The sequence below is a fragment of the Tamandua tetradactyla genome, chromosome 11 (assembly GCF_023851605.1).
Source record: "Tamandua tetradactyla isolate mTamTet1 chromosome 11, mTamTet1.pri, whole genome shotgun sequence".
Taxonomy (NCBI): domain Eukaryota; kingdom Metazoa; phylum Chordata; class Mammalia; order Pilosa; family Myrmecophagidae; genus Tamandua; species Tamandua tetradactyla.
Window position 1 is genome coordinate 48978090 of NC_135337.1, and position 27329 is coordinate 49005418.

General features: G+C 38.1%; 1 protein-coding gene across 4 annotated transcripts in view; it reads right to left on the reverse strand.

The window, feature by feature from the left end:
- ST6GALNAC3 (ST6 N-acetylgalactosaminide alpha-2,6-sialyltransferase 3) overlaps positions 1-27329 on the reverse strand; it is a 563629-nt gene that overhangs the window by 7424 nt on the left and 528876 nt on the right. For all 4 annotated transcript variants that reach the window (XR_013159396.1, XM_077120577.1, XM_077120579.1 and 1 more), the window contains one exon: positions 560-667. Coding sequence is in view for 3 of the 4 variants with exons in the window: in XM_077120577.1 (XP_076976692.1) it covers positions 560-667 (108 nt within the window). In the remaining variant the exon portion in view is untranslated. The remainder of the gene's footprint in view (positions 1-559; positions 668-27329) is intronic.

Genomic DNA, 27329 nt, shown 5'->3' on the forward strand with positions numbered 1-27329 from the left:
GATTTGTTTTATTATCTAATTAAAAACTATACTGTCAGCAAGGATATACTGTGGATAAACATTCATTGTAAGTAGGGATCTGGCAGGTTGCTCAGTTATTAATGAAATATAATTTCCAGGAATTCTGGTTAAGCTGTCAGTTTTGTCAAGGCTTCAGGACATTTTGTCCTCCATGATCAAATATACCATTGAGGAGACAGCCATCCATCAAGCCATTAGAGCAGCAGAAATGACAAACTTGCTTTGCAAATTAAATAACCACTAAACTTGTTCTGTATGTTCCATACTTCCAATCCACAAGTCCCTGATATGCCGCTGATTAAGGAAAAAAAATGTTTCTTCTGACATTTACATTAGGCTGTAGTAAATATTTTTCTTTCTATCATCCCTAAAAGTCACAACTTGATGCACTGACAATAAAATGTCATGTCAGCAAAGAACACTGGGAAATAATTGTTGCTTTATCTGTTTCTCAGATTTATGGTATTAAAATGAATTGTGATATTTTGACAAGATATCAGAATTGGAGATGCATAAAAATAATTTCCTGTGATCTTACTTGCAGTAGGTGTCATTTATCATCCCATAGACGTGAATGCTGTAACAGGCGTCCATGGCCAGAATGAAGGTAAACCACCCCGTGCTGAGATAAGAGCCAGACTGGACTCTGTGATGGAAGCATCATCAACAACAACAAACAAGACAAAACAACAGAGAAAACATACACAGAGCAACAATAAAGTGTGGTGAGAAACAAGCAATGCTTTATCAAAAACAAAGCACTTGTTATCAGGACAAAAAGCACTAAGAAAGTTGACGATCTATCAAAGAGACACACTTTTTTTGAATTATCTCTGAATAATTTATAGGCATGCTCTCACTCTTGCTACCTTAAGCCTTGAAGCTATTTTATGTGGAAGAGAAACCATATGGCAAATATCTGAAGTCAAATAATCCTGCTCCCTCCAGGTGAAAAATAATTTATTTGACTTTCTGTATGACACAAATTAGAGCCGTATATCAGAGAGATTTTTTTTTTCCAAGTTGTCTGGAGCCCTGATGGAAACTGAATAATGATGGTGCTATCTTGCTTACCTGGACATATCTCTAAGGTTTGTTGGTTTTCTAAGTATAAATTGGATGCATTGTAGGTGAATGGCTTGGTCTCAAAAGCTTCAAAAAGTTTTCCCTCACTACCTTCCACAGAGCATGAGATAAGACTTTTCCTTTGTGCGACCTATCTTGCCAAGATCAAAGAAGAAATTTACAGAGTTACTAATTCATTTCTACAACAAACTTTTACTGAACACCTACTATGTGCCAATCACTGTTCTAGATGCTGGGATGTAGTAATCAAGAGAGACAAAACTTGATCTTCATGAGGCCAGAGGGCTGAGCTTAGAGATGGCTATGATATAAAGGTTGGCCACTTATCTGGTAAAGTGTTCAAAGATCTGATAATAAAAAAGAAGAGGAAAAGGAAGTCATGTGAACAGAGAAAAGTGTTCCAGGCATAGGAAATGACAAGTGCAGAAGCACACATATGGAAATGTGTTTGGTATGTTCAAGGAACAGCAAGGTCAGCTTAGCTGAGAAGTGTAGTAAGTGAAAGGGAAGGGTGGTCAATTGAAGGGAACTGCCAGGTTCCAAATAATTCATGGGAATGTTCGATGAAAATCTGGATCTCCAATTTGTCTTTAGTCAAGGTGATCTGATTCATCATGAACAGATGACTGCTTACGTCCTTAAACTCGCCTTATAGGGACATTTGGACCACCCCAGGTTGTTAGGCAACTGCTAAGTTGTAGATGAAATATACTAAACATCAACTTTGTTTATTACACAAATTAATCTGCAATTAACCCTGTATTTGGGGGTATGAGGAGGACCTGATATGATGGGAGGTGCTTAAAGCACCACCTTCTTAAAAGTCCTTACAGGCATATTTTGGTGATAGTACAGGTTCCATTCCAGACCACCTCAATGAAGTGAGTCACACAAATTTTCCGGTTTCCCAGTGCATATAAAAGTTACATTTATAATATATAGTAGTCTATTAAGTGTGCAATGCCATTATGATAAAAAAAACCCAACGTATATATTTTAATTAAAAACTGCTTTATTGCTAAAAAATGCTAACCATCATTTGAGCCCCCAGTGAGTTGTGATCTTTATATTGGTGGAGGATTTTGCCTCTATGTTGATGGCTGCTGACTAATCAGAGTGCTGGTTGCTGAAGGCTGGGGGGTTGCTGTGGAATTTCTTAAAGTAAGACAACAATGATGTTTCCTGCATCAATTAACTTCCTTTCATGAACGATTTCTCTGAACCACTCAATGCTACTTGATAGCATTTTTATGAACAGAATTTGGTTTCAAAATCAGAGTAAAAACAAATGGAGTCAATCCTGTCCAACCCCTCTGCTACTTTATTAAATATGTTTACATAATTTTCTAAATCCTTTGTTGTCATGTAAAGAATGTTCACAGAATTTTCACCAGGAGTAGATTCTTTCTCAAGATACCACTTTCTTTCCTAATCCATAAGAAGCAATTTCTCATCCATTCAACTTTTATCATGAGAGTGCAGCAATTCAGTTACTTCTTCAGGCTCTACTTCTAATTCTAATGCTCTTGCTATTTCTACGACATTTGCAGTTACTTCCTCCACTGAAGTCTTGAATCCCTAAAAGTCATCCATAAGGGTTGGAATCAACTTCTTTCAAACTCCTGTCTATGTTGATATTTTGACCTCTTCCCATGAGTCACAAATGTCCTTAATGCCATCTAGAATGGCAAATACCTTACAGCAGGTATCAAATTGACTTTGCCCGGATCCATCAGAGGACTCACTATTTATGGCAGCTATAGCCTTATGAAATGCTTTCTTGAATCATAAGACTTGAAAGTTGAAATTACTTCTTGATCCATGGGCTGCAGAATGGATGCTCTGTTAGCTGGCATTAAAACAACATTAATCTCCTTATATGTCTCCATCACAGCTATTGGGTGACTGGGTGAATTGTCAATGAGCAGTAATATTTTGAAAGGAATCTTTTGTTCTAAGCAGTAGGTGTCAACAGTGGGCTTAAAACATTTATTAAACCATACTGTAAACAGATGTGCTGTCATCTAGGCTTTATTGTTCAATTTATAGAGCACAGGCAGAGTAGAGTTAGCATAATTCTTAAGGGTCCTAGGATTTTCAATATGATTAAGGATCATTGGTTTCAATGATCATTAAAGTCACCAGCTGCATTAGCCCCTAACAAAAGAGTCAGCTTGCCCTTCTGAGCTTTGAAACTAGGCAACAACTTCTCCTCTCTAGCTATGAAAGTCCTAGATGGCATCTTCTTCCAATAGAAAGCAGTTTCATTTACATAGAAAATCTGTTGTTTAGTGTAGCTACCTTCATCCATTGTATTAGCTAGATCTTCTGGATAATTTGCTGCAGCTTCTACATCAGTACTTGCTGCTTCATCTTGTATGTTACAGAGACGGCTTCTTTCCTTAAACCTCTGAACTGACCTCTACTAGCTTTAAACTTTTCCTCTGCAGGTTTCTCAAATCTCTCATCATTCATAAACTTGAGAGTTAGGGCCCTGTTCTGCATTAGATTTGGCTTAAGAATGTTGTGGCTGGTTTGATATTCTATCTAAACCATTAAATTTTTCTCTGCAGCAGCAATCAGGCTGTTTCACTTGGTTATCATTCGTGTGTCCACTGGAGTGGCACTTCTCACTTATTTCAAGAACTTTTCACAACTTGGCCAACTGTTTGGCATAAGAGGTCCAGCTTTCGGCCTATCTCAATTTTTGACATGCCTTCCTTGGTAAGATTAATCATTTCTAGGTTTTGATTTAAAGGGAGAGACACACAATTCTTTCTTTCACTTGAACACTTCAAGGCCATTGTAGGATTATTAATTGGCCTGATCTCGACATTGTTGTGTCTCAGGGAATTGGGAAGCCCAAGTAGAGGGAGAGAGATGGGGAAACAGCAGTCAGTGGGTCAGTCAGAACACACACATTTATAGATTTAGTTCTCCATCTTATATTGACCCAGTTTATGACACCCCAAATAACAAAGATTGCTATGCAAATTTTATTTTACATTTTATTTGTATAACAATATTACTTGTTGTTACAGTAACAACAAAGATCACTGATCACATATCAACATAATAGAAATAATAATAATGAAAAAGTTTGAAATATTGTGAAAATCACCAAAATGCGACACAGAAAGATGAACTGAGTACATGCTCTTGGAAAAAATGGTGCTTATAGACTTCCTTCAATTTGTAAAAGATGCACTATCTGTGAAGCACAATAAAGTAAAACACAATAAAATGAGGTATGTCTGCATATGAAAATTGGGAAAGATCAGAAGAAGCATTATTCCACAGGAGTTGCAGAAAGTTCCCAAATGGAATCCAGAACTTTTGTCTATATACTGAATTTGCCCTGTTATTATTCCTACCAATCTGTATAGCCTCTTTTCTTTTCCTTGTCTTCTTGCTCTACCTTTTCTACCTTTCATTTCCCTTCGGCCTGCCTATCCTCTTTCATTCTTCATTATAAATCTTAATAGAGATCACTGAAAATTCCATTTACTTGCACATGTTGGAAAAAAATTAAAAAAACAGATCTTACATTTTCACCTATGTATTCATTCTGTCAACAAACATTTATTGAGCTCCTATTATGTGCCACTGACTGTGCTAGAAGCTGGTGATGAATATTTTCTTAAAGAGCACATAGTCCAGTTAGGGAGGGCACACATGTCAAAACAATTGGTCACAATTCAATGCAACAAAGCACAAATCCACGTGTTTCAGTGTGCAGTACAGAACTGAGTCAGGAGACCTAGATTCACATTTTAGCTCAGCTACTATTAAGTATGAAGCTTTGATCAGCATTTTAAGCCTCTTTTGGTCTCAGTTTCCTTTTCCCTAAAATAAGATGGATGAACAAACTGAGATCCAGGCTCTCTTCCAATTTAAAAATTAAATGAGCCTATGATCCTTTCCCTCAATAATCAATCTGTTATTAAGCTTTGGCCATTGGATAGCACCATGCTCCATGCATATTCGATACATAATTAACAAACATGCTAATCAGTCAGGTCACATTTAACACGCACTGTGTAATGGGCATGCCATTCAATATTTGGGGAGTATATAAAGAGATGAAGTAGGTGTCAAGTTTTCACCTTGTAATGGCAGTGGCATTTGGGGGAGGAGCTCATGGTTCCTTCCTTCATGTCACCTCTCATGGAAGGTACCAAAATGGTTGATCAAGACCAAGGACAGCAACTGGACTAAGGATTGAGGGCAAATCTTAATTTGGGTGTGAAAAATATAAATCTGAGTTCATACAAAGCATCTTTCCCTTATGTTTTCCTAGAAGTTGGTCAAGGACCAAGAGAATAGTACAGTTCTAGGATAAATGGAGATTATTTGTGTGACTAATGGACCCCCACTGCCAAATAAACTATTCAGTTCCAACCCAGGTGGTCAGTGCTGGGAGTTCAATAGATAGCTTTGGGGCCAGAGCCCTCAAAGGATAAATAGGGTACAATTATCAAAGTGGCTTCTCTACTTGTTTATCTTCTCTTTATCACAGGAGAAGAAGGTCACAATTTCAGGGTTTGGCATCTAGTCAGAGATCTTTCCACGTCAACACACCTAATAAGAAAACTTTTTGGTGTGTGTGGGGGGGTGCATGGTCTGGGAATCAAACCCAGGTCTCCTGCATGAAAGGCGAGCATTCTACCACTGAACCACCCATGCACCCTAATAAGGACATTATTACCACATTTCTGATACCCTTTCCTTTTAAGCCTAATCTGATTTATTTTGTGTCTTGGTAGACAGAAACATGCTTTTCAAGCAAACTATAGTATTTGATTCAAAATACTGGAGAGGCTCATACTGCCCAAGTGCCCTGTCCTAAAAGCAGCATTTAATTAGAAAGTTTAATTTTCTTTCCCTGATGTGAAATCACATGAGGTTTCCTACCCACAGTACATGCTTGAACTAGCAAAGTGGTCTCTTCTCAAAATACTTGAAGCTAATGTCTATTGCAATGATGCTTGTAGTGGAAGTATTGCAACTGCTGGATTAATCCAGAAATTCTTCTGAACAGAACTACCCTGGTGATTTGAGTCACTGGCCTGGATGGCACCAGCTCTGAAAATTCTTATAACTGCACCACTTCCAAACTCTCCTGTGCTGCTATGTGCGAATGTGGAAATGAGCAAGCACAAATGATCTTTTAAGGTTCAATAAGAACAACAACAAAAAAACGAGTTGAACTGATACACATGAAAATTGTCTACGCTTTTTAGCTTGGAGAGACCTAATAACTATGAAATGTCTTAAAAACTTCTTAAAGGGTTTCCTCTGGGGCCAAATATTATCATATAATTTGTCACTCATGCATGTGGCACTAACTATGTACCAGCTGGCCATCATCCATAGCTCTTTTTATACCTACCATGTTTGGGGATCGATAAAAACAATTATTGCCATCTACAAATAAACAATCGAGACTCCCATAGGGATGATAAGAGAACTTAAGCACCTAATTCAATACGATGGGGAAGCTTAAATTAATGCCACAGAATAATGAGCTGTGCAGGGGGAAATAAAGGCAAGAGTGTTAAGAGGACGCTATCAATCATTTGTTTCCACTGGCCAAGCTTTGCATCCCACTGTTCCTTGGTAATCAAGATACTTACAATTTGGCAACTACTTAAATTTATTTGCTTATCTCTTCGAAAAATGAGGCTGTCAACACCTTGATGTAGCATATGCTTGAAGGCATATGATTTAAAATATGATCTTTCATTTAGTTTATTACTGATCAAATACAAGCTACCTGGCATCTTGATGTCTCCCCTGTTCCTTGATGTCCCTAGTCAGAGGGATTCGTTGTGTGACAAGCTATCCTTATTTTCACCAGTCTCAATATTTTTGGCTGTCAGCCTCCTTCATTTGCCTGCACCCCTGTTTCCCAAACACACTTTCTCATCTCTTCATTTCTGGAAACACATTGTGAAGCATTTTTCTTCTATTACCTGCAAGCTGTAGCCTTCTAATGAGCAGCATTTCCCTTCCGCAGAATTTCAGAGGAGGAACTGAGGAAGCTGAAATGGAACTCTTCAAAGGAAAATTTCATTATGTTGAATTTACTATCTATTTGCAGGATCCTCTGCTCTTTATTGAACACCATTCACTCAATCTGAACTCAAGGAGCTTACACTCTAATGGGCCAAAAAATAACACTTTCTGTAGATCAGGGTTTACTAACTTCAGCACTATCAGCACATGGGATAGGATAATTATTTTTTCTATGAGCTGTACCGTTTACAGCACCCCTGGTCTCTGCTTACTGGATGCCAATGGCACCCCTCCCCCCAGTTGTGACAACCAAAAATGTCTCCAGATATTACAAATATCCCCTGGGGGCAAAACCACTCCTGGTTGAAAACTATTATTCTAGATAAACATTCATATAGAGGTGGAGGGTCCCCTGTGGAACAGATATTTATATTATATGAATATGAATTATAAATATAAAATACATGAAAAGAATTACGAGGGCTAGAAAGAGTAATGCTTCCTAAACTTTAATGTGACACCCATCTCCAGAAGTCAGTAGGTCTGGGTGGGGCCCAAGATTCTGTGTTTTATCAAACAGTCTCAGGAAATTAAAATAAAAATAGCCCATGGACCAAACTGTGAGAAACAGATTGTAGAAGCAGAATAAGGATTATTCAAAAAGACAATATCATAAAGACCAGGGACAGCTGAGGATAAGTGAAGAAGATCATGGATAAAAGAGAGAAAGAGAGAGAGAGAGAGAGAGAGAGAGAGAGAGAGAGAGAGAGAGAAGAAGGAGAACTATGGATAAGGAGGGAGAGAGAGTCAGTGAAGTGTATGAAAAGTGACAACAAGGAAAGAATGATGGCGTTAGGCTTCTTAGCTGTTCTACAATTCCGAGACTTAGAAGTCAAGAAGAAATTTCAGGGCTAATGTAAAAGGAGAGCACCAATCTGCATGAATGCCCTCGTCCCCAATCCTCCCCACATCTGTTTAATGAGCTCCCTGAGGTGCATCTTGAGAAGAACTTGGAGCTACGGAAAGAAATGCCACAGTCTTCCTACATAACTTATCTGAGAAGCTCCCCTCTAGAAGCTGAAGAATTTTTTTTTTTTTTTAAATAGTAACTTCATTGTTTTAAACTGACCTGGACAACATTATTACTTCTAACATCTGATAGTGGAGATTGGCATGGGCCACTTTGAGGAGAGTGATTCAGCTGATCATGAAGAAGAGATGCGAGAAAGGACTTAGCTCTGCACTCACTGTGTTCCGGAAGGTTCAGCACATCCACAGTCTTCTACCCATCCATTCCCCTGAACCCAAATGCGGACCCAGGTTACTGGGCATTTATGCTGCTGTTTGGTTTTGTGAGGTATGTGAGTGGCATTCATCTATTAACAAAATGTAATCCTTGTTCTTTTGTTTTACTACCCACTGCATAAACCCTCCAGGAAGCACGACAACTTTTCATGTTTGTCAAGGAAATCGTGCACTAGCTAGTGTGTTTTATGTGCTCAGGATACATGGAAGAAATAGCAATTATCAAATAACTAGACAATAAAGTGGGATTTTGATATAGGCTTCTTTTTTGTTGTTGTTCTTACCATTTATTTTATTTCTAAAATTTTTACTGTGGTGTCACATACACAACATAAAATTTCCCATTTTAACCACTTCTGAGTATATGATTCAGTGGTATTACATTCACAGTGTTGTGCTACCATCACCACCATCTATTGCCAAAACTTTTCCATCATCCTAAATGGAAACTCTGTACCAGTTAACCATTAACTCCCTCCTTCTCTCCCCACCTCTCCACTTCTTACCCCTGGTAACCTATAATCTACTTCCTGTCTCTATGGATTTGCATATTCTAGTTATTTCATATAAGTGAAATCATACAATTATCTGTTTTTTAGTATCTGGCTTAATAATATTCCAGTGTGTGTGTACGTGTGTGTGTGTGTGTGTGTGTACCCTATTTTGATTATCCATTCATCTGTGGATGGACACTTAAGGTACTTCCATCTTTGGCAACAGTGAATAATGCTGGTGTACAGATATCTGTCTGAGTCATTGCTTTCAATTCTTTGGGGTATGTACCTTGAAGTGGAATTGCCAGGTCATGCAATAAATATACAAGGACCCACCAAATTGTTTTCCTAGTCTTCTTTCAAAGGTGTCCTCACAGGCGACCAGAGGGGATAGACCATCACTTTCACTGGAGCCCTTCCTTTTGCCTTCTTCTGGGTGAAACTATTAAAACTCTTTTCCTCCTCAGTGACCCATATAGAGCTGGCATCACAGCCAGCAAGTAGAAACCATGCTTGCTGGGACAGCTGAGAGGGCAGCTGATGACTGATGCTGGACAGGGTTATGTGTTTCCAAGGAGCTACATGCTTTATTGTGTGGTTTTCAGTGTGTTCTTGCTTGCCCATGACAGAAAAGAATGCCCCCTATTAATTCTCACACAGTCATAAAGAAAGTCACAGCTACTAAGACCGGTGTGTACTTCCATGTGCCTCCAGGAAATGACATGTACTTTTTTTTACATTATTCATTTTATTAATTTCTCCTCCTGTATTAGAGATGTTGTGGGTTTACAGAACATCATGCCTAAAGAACAGGATCCCATATACATTCCATACTCTGCATTGGTGTGGAACATTTGCTATAATAGATGATAGCATATTTTCATAACTGTCCTATTAATTAAGATCCATGGTGAACTTAGAGTTCACTGTTTGCATACTGTAGTTGATGGATTAAAAAAAATTATTCTGTAACCATATGTACAATCTAACATTTCCCCTTTTAATCATATTCAGATATGTATTTCAGTGCACATAATTGTTTTCACAATGTTGTGCTTCCATCACCACCATCCATTACCCAACAATTTCCATCATTCCAAATAGGAACTCTCTATATTTTAAGTCTTAACTTCTGTGTTAGTTAGATTCAGTTGTCAACTTGGCCAGCTGAGCATACCTAGTCTTGTTGCTGCAGACATAAGCCAACGGTATGTGAACCTCATCTGTTGCCAATTACATCTGCAGTCAGCTAGGAGGCGTGTCTGCTGCAATGAGTGATGTTTGACTTAATTGGCTGGTGCTTAAATGAGAGATTGCAACGTAGCACTGCTAAGCAGCTCGGCATTCCTCATCTCAGCACTTGCAGCTCAGCCCAGGCCTTTGGAGATACAGAAAGAAGTCACCCCGGGGAAAGTTGTTGGAACCCAGGGGCCTGGAGAGAAGACCAGCAGAGACCATCCTGTGCCTTCCATGTAAGAAAGAACCTCAGTGGAAAGTTACCTGCCTTTCCTCTGAAGAACCAACAAAATAAATCCCCTTTTATTAAAAGCCAATCTGTCTCTGGTGTGTTGCATTCCGGCAGCTAGCAAACTAGAACAACTTCCCAGTCCCTATCCCCATACCATCCTTTGCCAACCTATATTCTAGATCCTGGCTCTCTGAGTTTGTTTGTTTCAGATCAGTGAGGTCATACAATATTTGTCCTTTTGTGTCTGGCTTATTTCACTAAACATGATAGCTTCAAAGCCAGCCATTTATCAATCTTTTCCTCTCACTCTTCCCTGGATGCTGTAGAGGGTTCTTCTGGCCTCTGGAGTTTCAAAATAGGTGTTTTGGACAGTTCCTACCTGTTTAATAGTTGTTTTGTTGGAAGGAACTGAGTTGTAGAGCTCCCTACTTTACCATCTTTGTCAGAAGATGTTCTGTTTTAGATATACTCTTAGACTTACAAGACCTTGCAAGGCATGTATTATTACACTGATTTTATGAGTAAGGAAATCAAAACACAGAAATGTTAGATTGGAGCTTCCTTATCTGTGATATTGGGATAATAACCACATACATCTTATGGGTTCTTGCAAACAAATGTTTATCCATGTGAATTGCTTAGAGTATCTAAGACATAGGAAATAATAAATGCATAGATATTATTTCTGAATATAGTTTTGTTCTCTTAATAGAAAAGCCATAGGGGTAGTTTTGAATGTGGACACATTAGTCCTAGCTCCCGATTTCTCCCCTAAGTCCAAACTTCTTCTTCTCCCCATAGCTTCTGAGAAGTTTCCCTTCACATTTCACAAGATTCTCCTCTGTGCCAGGTTCTTGTGCCTGAATAGTGCAGCAGCTTTCTTGACTCACCAATTCCTCCTGTTCCTGGCTCCAGCTGGTCTGCCCTCCGGATGGTCTGCCCCTGAAAAGCCAGGTTTCCTTCTCTACCATCCCCACGCTGCTGATCATTGTCTGACTGGCTTTCCTCAACCAGACAAACATCTTTCTTCTCCCATCATTACAAGTCCTTTCGAAGCCATCCAGGTTCAGCCAATACTGAACCATTACCTTGCCTTCTAACGTAACCCTAGAATTAGCAAATTCACTTGGCCTAGGTCCAATGCGAGCAATGGCTTGGCTTGCAATGGGGGGATATGCTTTAGAAGGGGAGAGAAAAATCTCAGTGAGTACGAAGATGAAGAGTTCAGGAGTTTCAGCATTCGTGGCTGCCTCTCCTACATGCAATAGTCCCCAGGGGACTTTTGGTTCAAACTTTACAGTCTAAATTTTACTATTTCTTACTCAATTCTTCCAAGACCCGATGAAAGCCAGGCCTGGAGCACTCAAAGCTAACATTTCAAAAGCATAATAATCATTCATCAAAGCTCAAAGGGGCTCAAGACCCTTCCAATAATGGAGGTTTATTGGAGAGTACAATATTGGCAGCAGCTTCTGAAATCAGCTATACTCAGGAGTAAAAAGGGAATTTTAAAAAAGAATTAATCGATATTTCATGTCTTGTTTTAACACTATTGGACCTCAGTTCTCTCATCAATATACTATACTGGCAGGATATATAAAAACAGTGAAGTAAGTTCCAGATACCTTCTGAGGGAGAAGGAATGCTTGACTGAATACAGATTATTCAATTAAAACATTCTTTCCCCCATCTTTTTTCCAAAGCACATGGATAATGAAAGAATATTTAAACACAGAGATTGGGCAAGAAAAACAGCTGATGATATTCAGCAGCACCTTGAGATTTCAATCTAATATTGTGAACCAATCTAATGGAAGCAGAGCTTAAAGTGTGGAAACAATTTCAATTGCCCTTAAGTCATATATATATATTTTTTTTAATTAATTTTTTAAAAATATAACAACAAACACAAACATTCTTAACATATGATCATTCCGTTCTACATATATAATCAGCAATTCGCAATATCATCACATAGTTGTATATTCATCATCATGATCATTTCTTAGAACATTTGCATCAATTCAGAAAAAAATAAAAAGACAACAGAAAAAAATTCATACATACCAAATCTGTTACCCATCCCTTTCATTGCTCACTATCATTTCAATCTACTAAATTTATTTTAATATTTGTTCCCCCTATAATTTATTTTTATTCCCTATGTTTTACTCATCTGTTGATAAGGTAGCTAAAAGGAGCATCAGACACCAGGTTTTCACAATCACACCATCACATTGTGAAAGCTATATCATTATACACTTATCTTCAAGAAACATCTTCAAGAATACAGCTCTACATTTTCAGGCAGTTCCCTCCAGCCTCTCCATTACATCTTGACTAACAAGGTGATATCTGTTTAATGCATAAAAATAACCTCCAGGATAATCTCTTGACTCTGTTTGGAATCTCTCAGGCATTGATACTTTATTTCGTCTCATTTCGCTCTTCCTGTTTTTGGTCAAGAAGCTTTTCTCAATACCTGGGAGTCATGTCGCACATAGAGAGGGGAATGGGAAGTGAGTTTGCTTGTTGTATTGGCTGGAGAGAGAGGCCACATCTGAGTAACAAAAGAGGTTCTCTTGGGGGTGACTCTTGGGCCTAATTTTAAGTAGGCTTGACCTATCCTTTGTGGGGTTAAGTTTCATATGAACAAAACCCAAGATTGGGGGCTCAGCCCATTGCTTTGGTTGTTCCCGCTGCTTGTGAAAATATCAAGAATTCTCCACTTGGGGAAGTTGAGTTTTCCCCTTTTCTCACCATTCCCCCCAAGGGGACTTTGCAAATACTTTTTTGCTCACTGTTCAAATCACTCTGGGATTTATTGGGTCATCACTCTGGACAAACCTACAAAATCTTATGCCCTACTCAAGGTTCCATGTACCTAAGTCATAAATTTTTGTATATCATTCTATAGTTGGGAGCTATGGAAATGTTCTTGTGTTTTCCATCATGTTAACACTGTATATTTACACTATCTATCAAGAGAATGCCCAACAAATTTTTAGGCAGCAACAACTTTCTGTAGATCAGGCTTGAGTCTGGCTTGAATCATTTGCAAATGGACACAATTTTCAAATAGACAGAAACATAGTATTGTAGACAGTAATTCTTAAGAGAATACACCAAGTGAAAGAAATCCAGGCCTGGAAAATAATAAAAGTTGGTCACAGGTAAATGGAGAATGCAGTAAATCTTAGCGGAAGTTTACACAGCTGTCCTGATCAGCTAATGCAAAATGCCTGCACTAATCAGTAGACACTTGGATTGTGAATATAACAAATAGTTTTCCTACCATAGAATCAACAGGACTCTTTTACTAGTGATGAATGACGAATGCAATGAAATTGTGAAAAAGGAGCATAATAAGGAATGGCTGTGTTCTTTTAAAGATGTATATTTGGAAGTAAAATGGTACAGCTCCCACAGGTATGATTTATGGCTGCTGCAGAAACAGAAGATTTCACTCACAAAAATTACTTGGTTCATTCATCCTGGAAATTAAAAGGTTATTTTGCTCTTGCCTTTGGGCTTTAAAGTCCCTTCCATTGGAAATGTTTGTTTCCAGGATTTTATTCACTCTCTTAAATGAACAGTGGAACTCCAGACGTGGCAGGGATGGGAGCAGAGAGCTCCCTGGTCCATATCATTAAGGTGGAACCTGTTCTTTAATCACTCAGTTTGAATCGGTGTCCCTCAAGGCCCTCACACCCCAAACAGTGAACTCTCTGCATTAGCCGTTTTATTGCTCCTTAAACAGACCTTGTGCATTTCAGCCTCCATCTTTTGATTCTTTTTGCTTATAATTTTTCCTCTTCCTTAAGCACTCTCCACCTCCCCACAACCCTCCTCCAGTCGCTAATCTTAGCTATTAAGCTTCAATTCTACCTATCCTCACCCAGTTAAGAAATATTTGTTGAATATAGAATATGCATGAAGCACTGTGCTGGGCAGTGGAGATACCAAGCTGTCCTCGATCTCAGCAAACTCAATGACTGATTTCAAAACTAAGGGCTATGGAGAAGCTAAATGCCCTGCAGGTGCTATGGGGATACCAAGGGAAGAATCCACAGTAGGGGGAGTTGGGGAGGATATCTTCACACAGGAGGTAAGAGCTGAACTGTGGGTTAAGGTTGCAAAGGGAGTACCAGACAGGAAAAAGAGAAAGAGGAGAGCATTCTAGGCACAGTGACGATTTGTGCAGTTGTACTGTAGTGTGAAAATGCTGAGAATACAGAATCGCTTTAATCTGTTCCCTTATCCAAAATGGACCGCAGAGATTATTGATTAGAGGCAGGATACATAGGTAAAACCGATTTATTTTTCTTTCTTATGCCATGTTTTGAAATATTACAGCTATCTTGATCTTCTGTATATCAATATTTCCAGATCATGGAAATTTATGGATCTGAAGAAATTATCTTGAGGTAAACTGAAAGAATTATGTGTTCTTTTCTCATTAAGTTCCTCATTAATTCAGAGTTGGGAACCAAGGTAAACAATATAAGACTAAGAATAAAACAATTAAAAATGCACAAGGAGAGGGGATGCACCTAACAGTGTTCCTCTCTGTTATAAACTGAATAAATTGCAAGCCATGGGCAGACTCATCCAATCTCCACTAACCACCAAGCAAACTTCCTCAGTACATACCTGGAGGCTCTTGACCAGTTCCATTTAAAAAGGAAACAGATTTTAAATAACCATTTAATCCACTGAGTGGATATCATTGCTTCTTTAAGGATATAATCCCTCAAAAAGGATACGAACCTTTCAGGTCCAGAAAACATAGCTGGATGACCTTTAGAGCAACTTCTCCACCTAGTGATGCTTCTGGGACACTATGTACCTCATACAGAATCTCTGCCTTCCCTGGATCTCTAGTTTTCCTAAATGACTCATTATCTTGAAGACATGTGGTATCATGGGTAGCCTGTGTGGATTCTAGACCATTCCAGTTATCTATACCAGAAGCCCATGTCTTGATGACTATGGATATTTTGTACCCTTCCTATTCTAGATTGTATTGTTCATACCCTTCCTGAACATGGCTTGCTTATGGTTAGAGTAACTTTTCCACATCACTGACTTTGGGTTTGGCCAAATGGCTTGCTTTGAACAATGGAGTAAAAGCAGAAGCGAAAAGTGACAACTTACAGTAGAGATTCTAAGAAGTCTCCCAATTTCTCACACCCTTGACCGTGAGAACAGGGAGTGTTCTTTCAGCCTGGGTGTTGGGATGAGGATATCATGGAGCAGACATCTGCCTAACCTCAAACTGGGGTCTAGCCCAGCTAAGGCTCATAGAGCCAGAGCTGAATATAGATATATGAACAGAAAATGAATGTTCCTGTGAGTCACTGAGTTTCAGGGATATTTGTTATGCAACAAAAAGCTGACTCAATAAAATTCCTTCAATTAGTAACTGCTACAATTTATAGAGCATTTACACATACCAGACATTGTATCAAGGGCTGTACATTGGTCATCTCATTAAATACTCAAAAAAAAAAAAAACCCAAAAACATCCAATAGGGATTATAATATCCCCATTACACAAATGAAGGCTCAGGGAGGTAAGTACTTGCCAAAGGAAATGTCTGACAGAAGAGAACTCAAATTCTTAACCAAGTTCTTTGTTGGTGACAGTTGTTATGAGGCATCACATGTCTGATAGAACAGCCACAATAGGACCTCAATTCTTCCTCTAGCTCTACTATTAACTCTTGGAGAAATCCTGTATATGTCCCTTCTTTCTAGGTCATAGTTTCTTCAAAGGTAAAATAAGAGACTCAGCTTATGCAGGCTTAGAACCTGTCTTAGATTGTCAGGGCTGCTATGACAAATAGCGCACACAGGTTGGCTTAAAACAAAAGTAATTTATTGGCTTATTGTTTTGGAGGCAAAATGTCTAACATCAAGGTAGGCCAGGCCATGTTTTCTCTGAAGTCTATAGCATTCTAGTGGTATTTGCTGGTAATCCTTGTCGTTTCTTGACTCGCATCTCTGCTTCTGACACTTGCTGATCAGGAAATGAGGCTTCTTCACAGTTCTGGCTTCTTCTGACTGACTGCTCCCAAACTTCTGCTTATAATGACTCCAGTCATTTGAATTAAGGCCCACCCTGATTCAATTTGGCCTCTTCTAAATAGGATCTTCGAAGTTCCTATCCACAAATGAGTCCATACTTTAATAAAAACATCTTACAAAGGTCCTATTTACTAATGGCTTCACATCCCAGGATGAGGGGCTAGAGCTTGATACATCTTTTGTGGGGTAAATGATTCAATTCCCAAAGAAATCTTTCATCATTAAAGTTCTGTAATTGCAGTTATCATAACATAATACATGTTAGAAAAATTATAAATTTACAGTTTGTTGTATTTTTAATACAGAGTCACTGTCATCACTTTATAGATTTGTAGTTGTGATTTCAGAATTCACTATAGTTTTGAAACTTTGGCCATGGTCATGTTCAAATGATAGCTTTATTTTGCTGATGCAGATATATGCATAGATTTTAAAAGAATTAAAGAGGTAAGTCCTGAAATAAAGATCAGGTTTCTGGATCGAGTTCATTCCCCAGGCCTGGCTCCCTTCTAACTCTTCTCAGGTGTTATGACCTTTTACTAAGTTCCCCTCTTAGCTGGAAGAGGTGCCTTGTTCCTTGCAACCAAGAGTCCTAATTAAAGCTTCAAGTACGTTATAAAGATTTGAAGTTGGATTGGTTGATCTCTAAGATCCCTTGCAACAGACACAGTGAGTCTATTAAATACTCCAGATATAATTATGGACTTTACTTCTAACTAATCCTTAACTCTTATTAACAATCCCTATTTGATCTGATCTTAGTTTTATACTTAGGCTTAAAAAGGATGCTTCTTTCTAACCTACGCTTCACCTTATCTTGAAATCATGCCTTCCTAAAATGAGGCGGGCCTCAGTATTCAGAATGTTAACCATCTTTCTCTACCTGAGGCACAGATGCCTGTTCCTCTCCTAACCTGATAAAGCTCATTAAAGGAAGGCTTTGGCTTTCTCCTCCAGTTCTCTTATTAGCCATTCCCTCTGCATATACTTTCCTTACCTCTGGGGAAGAAAACAAAGATTGTAATCAGGTAGGAATATCTCTACTCAGGTAAAATACCCTTCCCTGCCACTTTACCTTTTCAGAAGAGGAATGAAATGAATCATTTTCCCCTTAGCTTTTTAATATAACTAGATCTTGAGTGAAACCCAGCTTTTTCTTAAGAAACAGTTTTAACACAGAATCAGACTCAAACTTACTTCTGACAAAAATGTTTCCTGAATCCCTTTCCTCTTTGAAAATGAAAACTCACATTTAAAATGTTCAGCAAGGATATAAGAGAGATTTGGGGTAGTTTCACCCCTGAGAGGGAGACTGGGCATCTGAACTTATTGCTAAGGTCTCCAGTATCACTGGAATCATAGTTAAACCAGCCTCAGCTAGAGTGCAAGTAATCAGCTACACATAAAAGTGAAATTGAAAAAATACAATGCAGCTCTGACCTTCTTCTATTTAAGTCTAATTTTGCAGCCACTTCCTGCCTATCCAAAGCTATTATCACCCTTCTGACTGAGTTACATGGCTCAATAGTTTCTGAAATAAATTATTTGGAGGGGAATATTTACTTTTAACAGGAAAAGCTAAGCTATACCCCCATATCCCCATCTATTAAAATGGTTTTTTATGGCTCACTGAAAGAGGGTAATTCGATTAGGAAAGGTCAGAAGCAGCAACTGACATATGGATCTCCAGGCACTAAAAAGAATAATTCAAAGAAATGAAAGCTTATCTTTCACCTGTTAATACCTAAGAGAAGAAATTTTAGAGTCTCTAACATAAAGCAGGAGGCGTTAAAGTTTGTCGCTTTTCCAATAGGCTGGCATTCATTGACTATCTTAGGTACAATATCGCCGTCAAATGATAGAGTATCATCAATGTATCAAACCAGATGCTGATCTAGTTCTCCGATTCTAACATCAGTCAATTCCTAAAAGGCACTGCTCCAGCAGAACACCTGAAGTCAGATGTCATGGCGATGCTATCCTCCTTGAAACAAAACAACTTGATTCTTGCCTGTTAAACAAACTTTTATCCCACTAAGGTAGAATGCCATTCCAGTTTACTTTTGCTTAGGAATTTCAATCTTAAAAATCCATTTTTCCATCTATCCTTGAGGTGGGATGCGTTTGGAGGAGAAAAATTCTTTCTGGGGTCCCTCCAGATTTTCCATTTGCACTAGGTTCCTTGATTAGCGAAGTGAAGAATTTTTGTGTTGGAGGTGGTGACTTCTCCATGGTATTGCTACCCAGCTCAGCTGGTGGTCTCTAAGAAAGTGGCCTCTGGGTTTATTGCTTAGAGGAAATCTGTACCTGGAAAGAGGTTCTTCTCTATAACCCCCACCCCCAGTGCTAGAACCACCAAAATCCTGCAGAACCAATGTACCCTCCCCTCTTCTCATAATAATTCATTCTGCCCACATCAGGAAAAAAAGGTCAGATACATCCAAAATTTTTCTGACCTGAGAGAAGATAATAAATAGTAGCTTCTCTCCTTCCAGCTTAACAAATAACTTTCATGTTCTCTGCAATTCTTCAAGCCCATTACAGGTGATCTAGAGTAGCCATAATTCCACAAAGAGGGAACTAGAATACAGAGCCAAAGCAATATATCCTAGAAAATGCCAGGAAAAAAATAGAGTAGAACTTAGAAAATATCCCTTACTTGAAACATCTGATGGAAATATAAGATTCTTCTACATTGCAATAGTCACAGAATGTCAGAAAAAGAAATCTTAATACCCAGCTATAAAATTAAGAACTCAGTGAATACAGTTGGGGAGATCCTCCAGCCAGCATATTTGCTTTCATGAATTGTGATAACATTTTATGCCCATGTTTTCTGAATCCTGAAATTCTTGCTAAAGGGCTGGCAGAGAAGTGACCAGAAGTAAGAGCTACCAAATTCTGAAAGCTTTTGAGTAGTGGCAGTAGATGAACAGGATAACCTGCTCACTCTTACTTTTGGGCCCTCTTATTGGGTTCCCCTTCTCCTCCATTCACCTCTGCCCAGTCTTAAGGGTCCATAATCATCCAAGAGGTTGATTTTTTTTTTGTAGTGGGGAAATAAGAGGCATAAACATTTTTGAATACATCATTCTAAAATAAGAAAGCAGATGATGAACTGGATGGAAGTAAACTGATGAATAGTAATGACCAATTTGTTTCATATGAATTGCCTCTCCATAATTGCAGCACCAGTCCTGGAGTTGAATATTCCAGACCCCCATTCTTTTCCCATGTCTGAAAAACCCATTATTGTCATCAGAGATCCTATTTTCTTTTGGTTTTGGAGCCCATACTCCTACACCTTCTCCCAGAGGCATCCTTTCTCCTTATTTTAGCCATCAGTACAAAGTCCCCAGCCCCCCCCTCCATCCCCTGGAGCCCTGGCCTCTACCTCCCACTCTCCACTCTCCACCCTCGCTGGGGGCATTGTTTCTGAGTCCTCTCCACCTTGCCCAACTTCTATTTCTACCCATATGCTACTGATGATGGATTCTGGTTTTATTGTCCTGGGGCCATATCCTTGGTATCTGCACTTACTTAAAAGAAGAAAAATTGTGTGATTATAGTGAGGATTGAAAATGACTGTCTTAAATGGTAGTGAAGTTCTATTATTCTATTAGAAGTTGAGTTCCATTACATTATGAATTAAATTACCTTCTGAGGATTGGCCTGGAAATTTAACCATTTCTTTTTTTATAAAGCCTGATCCTCCTTCCCATTCTTTTTTTATTTTTCAAAATTAGTGAAGTTGTAGGTTTACATAAAAGTCATGGAAAAAAGACAATGTTACTGTATATACCCTATTGCTAAAACTTTGCATTGGTCTGGTATCTTTGCTATAACTGATGAAAGATTAATAACATATTACTATTAATTATAGTCCATATTTTACATTAGGTGTATTTTTCCCATATGCTACTCTATTATTAACACCTTGTAACAGAGACATAAATTTGTTATAATACATGAAAGACTATTCTTATATTTGCAATATTAACCACAGTCATCATCCACCACAGGGCTCACTGTGTTATACAGTCCTACATTTTATCTCCTACCTTTCCTTCTAGTAACATATACGGCCCCAAATTTCCCTGTTCAACCACATTCACAAATGTAATTCAGCACTATTAATGACTCACAGTGATGTGCTGCCATCACCATCATCCATTCCCAAACATTTACAATCAACCTAAATAGAAATTATGCACAAATTAAGCATCAGCTCCCCATTCTCTACTCCCATTGCATTCCCTGCTAATCTGTAGTCTAGATTCTAACTCTGTGAGTTTGCTTATTATAATTAATTCATATCGGTGAGATCATAAAATATTTGTTCTTTTGTGTCTCCCTTATTTCAATCAAGATAATGTCCTCAAGGGTCATCCATGTTGTCACATGCTTCAGGATTTCATTCTTTCTTAAAGCTGAATAATAGTCTATTGCATGTATATACCACATTTTGTTGATCCATTCATCCACTGACAGATACTTGGGTTGCTTCCATCTTCTGGCAATTGTGAATAATTCCACTATGAACATCAGTGTGCAAATGTCTGTTCAAGTATCTGCTTTCAGTTATTCTGGGTACATACCTAGTAGTGAGACTGTTGGATCACATGACGATTCTATACTTATCCTCCCGAAGAAATGCCAAACTGTCTTCCACGGAGACTGCACTGTTTTCCATTACCACTAGAAGAGGTGAATGTTTGTATTTCTCCACATCCTCTCCAACATTTGTAGTTTTCTGTTTTTTTTTTTAATAGGGGCTATTCTCTTAGGTATAAAATAATTTATTATTGTAGCTTTGATTTGAATTTCCCCCATAGCTAATGGCATTGAGCATTTTTTTCAAGTGCTTTGTCACCATTTGAATTTCTTCTTTGGAAAAATATCTACTCAAGACTTTTGCCCAGGGTGGGCCACAGTGGCTCATCAGGCAAGAATGCTTGCCTGCCATGCCAGAGGATCTGCGTTCGATTCCGGGTGCCTGCCCATGTAAAAAAAAAAAAAAAGACTTTTGCCCATTTTTTAATTGGGTTGTTTTTATTTTGAGATGTGGGATTTCTTTATATATTCTAGATATCAAACCCTTATCAGATATGTGGTTTCCAAATATTTTCTCCCATTGAGTAGGCTGCCTTTTCACTTTCTTGACAATGACCTTTAAGCACAAAAGTTTCTAATTTTGAGGAGGTCCTCAAATTTAATCTAATTTTCTGTCATTGCTTGTGCTTTTGGCATAAAGTCTAAGAAAACATTGCCTACCACAAGATCTTGAACGTTTCCCTACATTTTCATGTAGGAATTTTATGCTCCTGGCTCTTATATTTAGGTCTTTGATCCATTTGTAGATAATTTTTTATACAGTGAAATAGGGGTCTTTTTTAATTAAAAAAATTTTTTGCATATAAAGTCCTGAAAAGTCACTTCTTTGAGAACCATTTACTGAAGAGAATATTCTGTCCCAGTTGAGTTGACTTGGCAAGCTTGTCAAATATTAATTGGCCATAGATGTGAGGGTCATTTATGAACATTCAATTCAATCCCATTAATCAATTTATCTACCTTTATGCCAGTACCATGGTGGTTTTTTGACCACTGTAGTTTTGCAATGAGACCTCCAACTTCAGTGTTCTTTTTGAAGATGTATTTGACTATTCAGAACCCTTTGCCCTTTCAAAAAATTTTGATAATTGGCTTTTCAATTTCTGAAAATTAGGCTGTTGGAATTTTGATTGGATTTACATTGAATCTGTAAATAATTTGAGTAGAACTGACATCTTAACAATATTTATTCATCCAATTCATAAACACAGGATATAATTCCATTATTTAGGTCTTGGATTTCTTTTAGCAATGTTTTGTAGTTTCTGTGTACAAGTCCTTTTGATCCTTGGTTAAATTTATTCCTATACACTTGATCTTTTAGATGCTATTGTAAATCAAATTTTTTTCTTGATTTCCTCCTCAGAATGCTCATTATTAGTGCATAGAAACACTACTTATTTCTGCATTTTGATCTTGTATCCATCACTTTGCTGAACTCCTTTATTACCTCTAGTAGCTTTGTTGTACATTGCTCAGGATTTTATAAAGGCTCATGTCATCTGTAAATAGTGAAGGTTTTACTTCTTCCTTTCTAATTTGGATGCTTTTTATTTCTTTTTCTTGCCTAACTCTTCTAGCTAGAACTTCTAGTACAATGTTGAATAACAGAGCTGACAATGGGCATCCTTGTCATGTTCCAGATCTTAGAAGGAAAACTGTCAGTCTTTCACCAGTAAGTAGGATGTTAGTTGAGGGTTTTTCATATATGCTTTTACCATGTTGAGGACATATCCTTCTATTCCTATCTTTCAAACTGTTTTTATCAAGAGAGGATATTGGATTTTTTAAAATTGCTTTTCCTGCATCAATTGAGATAATTATGTGGTTTTTCCCCCTTCAATTTGCTAATGCATTGTTTTACATTAACTAATTTTCTTGTGCTGTGGGGGATAAAACCCACTTGATCATGGTGTATAATCCTTTTACTGTGCTGTTGGATTTGATTTGTAAGTATTTTGTTGAGGATTTCTGCATTTATTTTCATAAGAGAATTTGGTCTGTAATTTTCTTGGAGTATCTGGCTTAGGTTTTTAGGGTGATGCTAGCATTATGGAATGTTAGGTAGTGTTGCCCCCACTTCAATTTTTTGGAAGAGTTTGAGCAGGATTGTTATTAATTCTTCTTGGAATGACTGGTAGCATTCACCTGTGAGGCTATCTGGCCCTGTGCTTTTCTTTGTTGTGAAGTTTTTGATGACTGATTCCATTTCTTTACTAGTAATTGGTCTGTTTGGGTATTCTATTTCTTCTAGGGTCAGTGTTGGTTGTTTGTTTCTAGGAATTTGTCCATTTTATTAAGTTGTCTAATTTGTTAGCATACAGTTGTTCATAATATCCTCTTATGATCCTTTTTATTTCATGGGATCGGTAGTAATGCTCCTCCTCTCATTTCTGTCCTTATTTATATCTTCTCTCTCTCTTTTTTTTTTCTTTTTCAGTCTGTACATTTTTAGTGAAAAATCCATTTTGCCAATCTTTGATTGGGGAATTTAATTCATTAACATTTAATGTTATTACTGTAAAGGCAGTACTTACTTCAACCATTTTATTCTTTCATTTTTATATGTCACATTTTATTTTTGTCTCTTTTTATCCTTTTAGTTACCTTTACTGATAATGTTCATTTCTTCACTCTACTCTAACGTGCTCCTCCTGTCTTTTCCTTTCAACCTGCAGAACTCTCTTTAGTATTTCTTGTAGGCCAGCTCTCTGGTGGACAAGCTATCTGTTTTTTTTTTTTAATCTGTAAATATTTTAAACTGTCCCTTAATTTTGAAGGAAAGTTTTTCTGGATAATGAATTTCTGTTTAGTAGTTTTTCTCTTTCAGTATTTTAAATATATTATACCACTGCCTTCTGACCTACATGGTTTCTGATGAGAAATCAAAACTTAGTCGTATTTCAGTTCCTTTTTATGTGATGAATCGCTTTTCTCTTGCTGCTTTTAGGACTCTCTCTTTATCTTTGGCATTTGTCATTTTGGACAGCATGTGCCTTGGAGGTGTCTATTCACATTTATTCTGTTAGGAGTACATCGCATTTCTTGGACATGTATATTTATGTCTTTCATAAGAGTTGGGAAATTTTTGGTCATTATTTCCTCATATATTCTTTCTGGCCCCTTTCCCTTCTCTTCTCCTCTGGGACACCCATATGCAAATCATGCTGTCATTCAAGTCCCTGAGATAGTGCTCATTTTTTCCCATTCTTTTCTTTATCTGCCTTCTGTCTGTAGGATTTCAATGACCCTATCTTCTTATTTGCTGATTCTTCAGCCTATTCAAATCTGCTGCTGTTTGCCTCAAGTATCTTTTTAACCTCTTTGATTGTGGCTTTCATTTTCATAATTTTTCATGTTTCTTTTCATACTTTCAAATTCTTCTTTATACTCATCCAGTGTCTTCTTTAATATCCTTTATATATTTAGCTGTATTTTCCTTCATCTCCCTTGAATTTATTTAGGAGATTTTTATGTACATCTTTGATTAGATGTTCCAAATTCTATCTCTTTAATCTGTTGCTTTGACTGGGTCATATCTTCTTGTTTCTTAGTATGGCTTGTAATTTTTTGCTGAGCCTAGGCATCTGATTATCTTGATGAGTTTACTCTGAAGGTCAGTCTCTCTCTCTTGCCTAAGTATTATTGTTGGTTGGCTTTGCATTAAGGCTCTTCTTTGACACTTGGTTCAACTTATTCTAGACTTTTGGAATTGCCTGTGTTTAAATGATCAGATTTTTTTTCAGCTCTTCTTCATCTGATTCTTGTCCTGGATATGCAGTACAACTTTTAAGATTGTACTATTTGTGCTTCCTTTCTTCCGTTATTTCTCTAGGAATTTTGATCTGTTCTGTTTGTTTTTGTTTTGCTTCTGTAGTGTTTTTTTTTTTTTTTTTTAAACACTCCTTTTGTTGCCTCTAACTGCTTCTGCCTGGAGAGAAAATTCTAGAGGAGGGTCACCCTGGAGAGGCTCTGGGAAATATTTCTCAGCCAAAATAGGGTCAAGGACCCATGAAAGGGGCACAGACCAGCTCCAAAGAACACTGGGGAGAGGGTCAGAAAAGAAGCTCAAATGCCTTTTTGATAGCTTCCTGAAGCTGAGTTCTCCTGGCCTACACATCTCAATGTCTTTCAGCAAACTTCCCCACAGCTCTAAGGGGTTTCTGTGTCTTTAAACCTCCACTAGCTCCACTTCTTTTGGGATGGGGTTTGAAACAATGGAGATTGAACGCTCTCTCGGGTGAGCTAAAACAGCAGCTCAGATTTGGGACCCAGCAATCTAATTCACTGATCAGAAATTGTGATAAGGGCTCAGCTGTGCCACCCACCCTTTGTTCTTGAGGAAGAGGAAGCAGCCAGGAAACTGGACCCCAAGGCAGCTCACCTCAAAAGTGGGAGATGGGCACCCACAGTTGCCATAGAATGAGTTACAATCAGTTCTTTACTGCAGTTTCTCAAGCTCTGTTTCCCATTCTTTCCTGGATACTGTACAGTGCTTTCCTGGCCTCCTTTAACCAATATTTTAAAATTTGTGTCTTTAGGGAAAAGAGTCCCAATTTACAAAACCTGACTTGCCAACAGACTAGAAGCTCGTAAATAAAGGCATGCTTGTCAGAGAAGGGGCCCTGATTACCTAATTTACCACATTGTCTGGCATGTAGTAGGCACTAGAGGTGGTCAACTTAGTTGAATAATTTTCAGAATGTAGCCTATTACTAAGTAGGTCATTGCCAACATAGCTTTCCCAAGATATTCACAACATTTTACAGATGTTTTGTCATTGATATGCCTAAGGATATGCCATATGTTAGGGATTCAGACCAAATGACCATTTGAAGCTCAGTAAGCTTCACACATGGTCCTGTAGTCAAACACCTCTAGAATTCAGGCTCAAATCCTAGCATTTCCTAGTCAGTGGCTCCAGAGCTCCGCCCGAATTCTGACTTCATCTATCAGGATTGACATGTGCTCTTTGCCTTGTGCTATTATGGATAACAAACTGTAATCAATTTCTTTGATGTACAAAGAAAAGAGAATAAACAAACACAAAGCTCCAAAAGGTTGGAAGATGTGTTCCCATAATTTATTGGACCTACAGTAGATATATCAACTTACTAGGCTTTTTTGCTGTTAAATTTCTGAAATCATGAGGTAAAAATATCAACTTGGCTAAATTAATTTCTGTCTTTTAAATCTTCATTGCAAAGCAAACTCTTTTGAAAATTAGAAGTGTCATTTGAACCTTCCTGAAGTAGTAAAACTCACACTTAATGGGATCTAGTGGAAATTAATGTCTTAGGTCATTCTATAGACAAAGGCAAGACATCCCTCCATGCCTTTGGCTGATACCATGCACCTCTCTTAAAGCTGCAGTCTCCAGTTTTCACAATCAACAAAGTCTAGAAAGTGACATTTGCATACAAGCCTCCCATAGGAAAGCTTCCTTAGTCTTCCTTCCAGCACAGATCTCATTCAAATATATGTTTAGCTGCTGTTCTGGTTTGAAAGGAAGTATGCCCCCTAGAAAAGCCATGTTCTGATCAAAATCCCATTTCATAAAGGTGGACTAGTCTGTATTCAATACTGTATGTTTGAAACTGTAATCAGATCATCCCCCTGGATGATGTGATTTAGTCAAGAGTGGCTATGAAATTGGATTAGGTAATGACATGTCTCCACCCATTTGGGTGGGTCTTGGTTGGTTTACTGGAGTCCTGCAAAAGAGGAAACATTTTAGAGAATGGGAGATTCAGAGAGAGCAGCACCACAAAGCAGAGAGTCCATGAGCCAGTGACCTTTGGAGATGAAGAAAGAAAATGCCTCCCAGGGAGCTTCATGAAATAGGAAGCCAGGAGAGAAAGCTAGCAGATGATGCCGTGTTCACCATGTGTGCTTCCAGCAGAGAGAGAAGCGCTGACTGTGTTTGCCATGTGCCTTCTCACTTGAAAGAGAAACCCTGAACTTCATTGGTCTTCTTGAACCAAGGTATCTTTCCCTGGATGCCTTAGATTGGACATTTCTATAGACTTATTTTAATTGGGACATTTTCTCGGCCTTAGAACTGTAAACTAGCAACTCATTAAATTCCCCTTGTTGAAAGCCGTTCTATTTCTGGTATACTGCATTCCGGCAGTTTGTAAACTAGAATGGCTGCAGAATTATCATTTTATTAATCAGAAAGCCATTTTCAAGTTTTGAAATGGCCTTGGACCTGCCATCTCTTCAAGTCACCC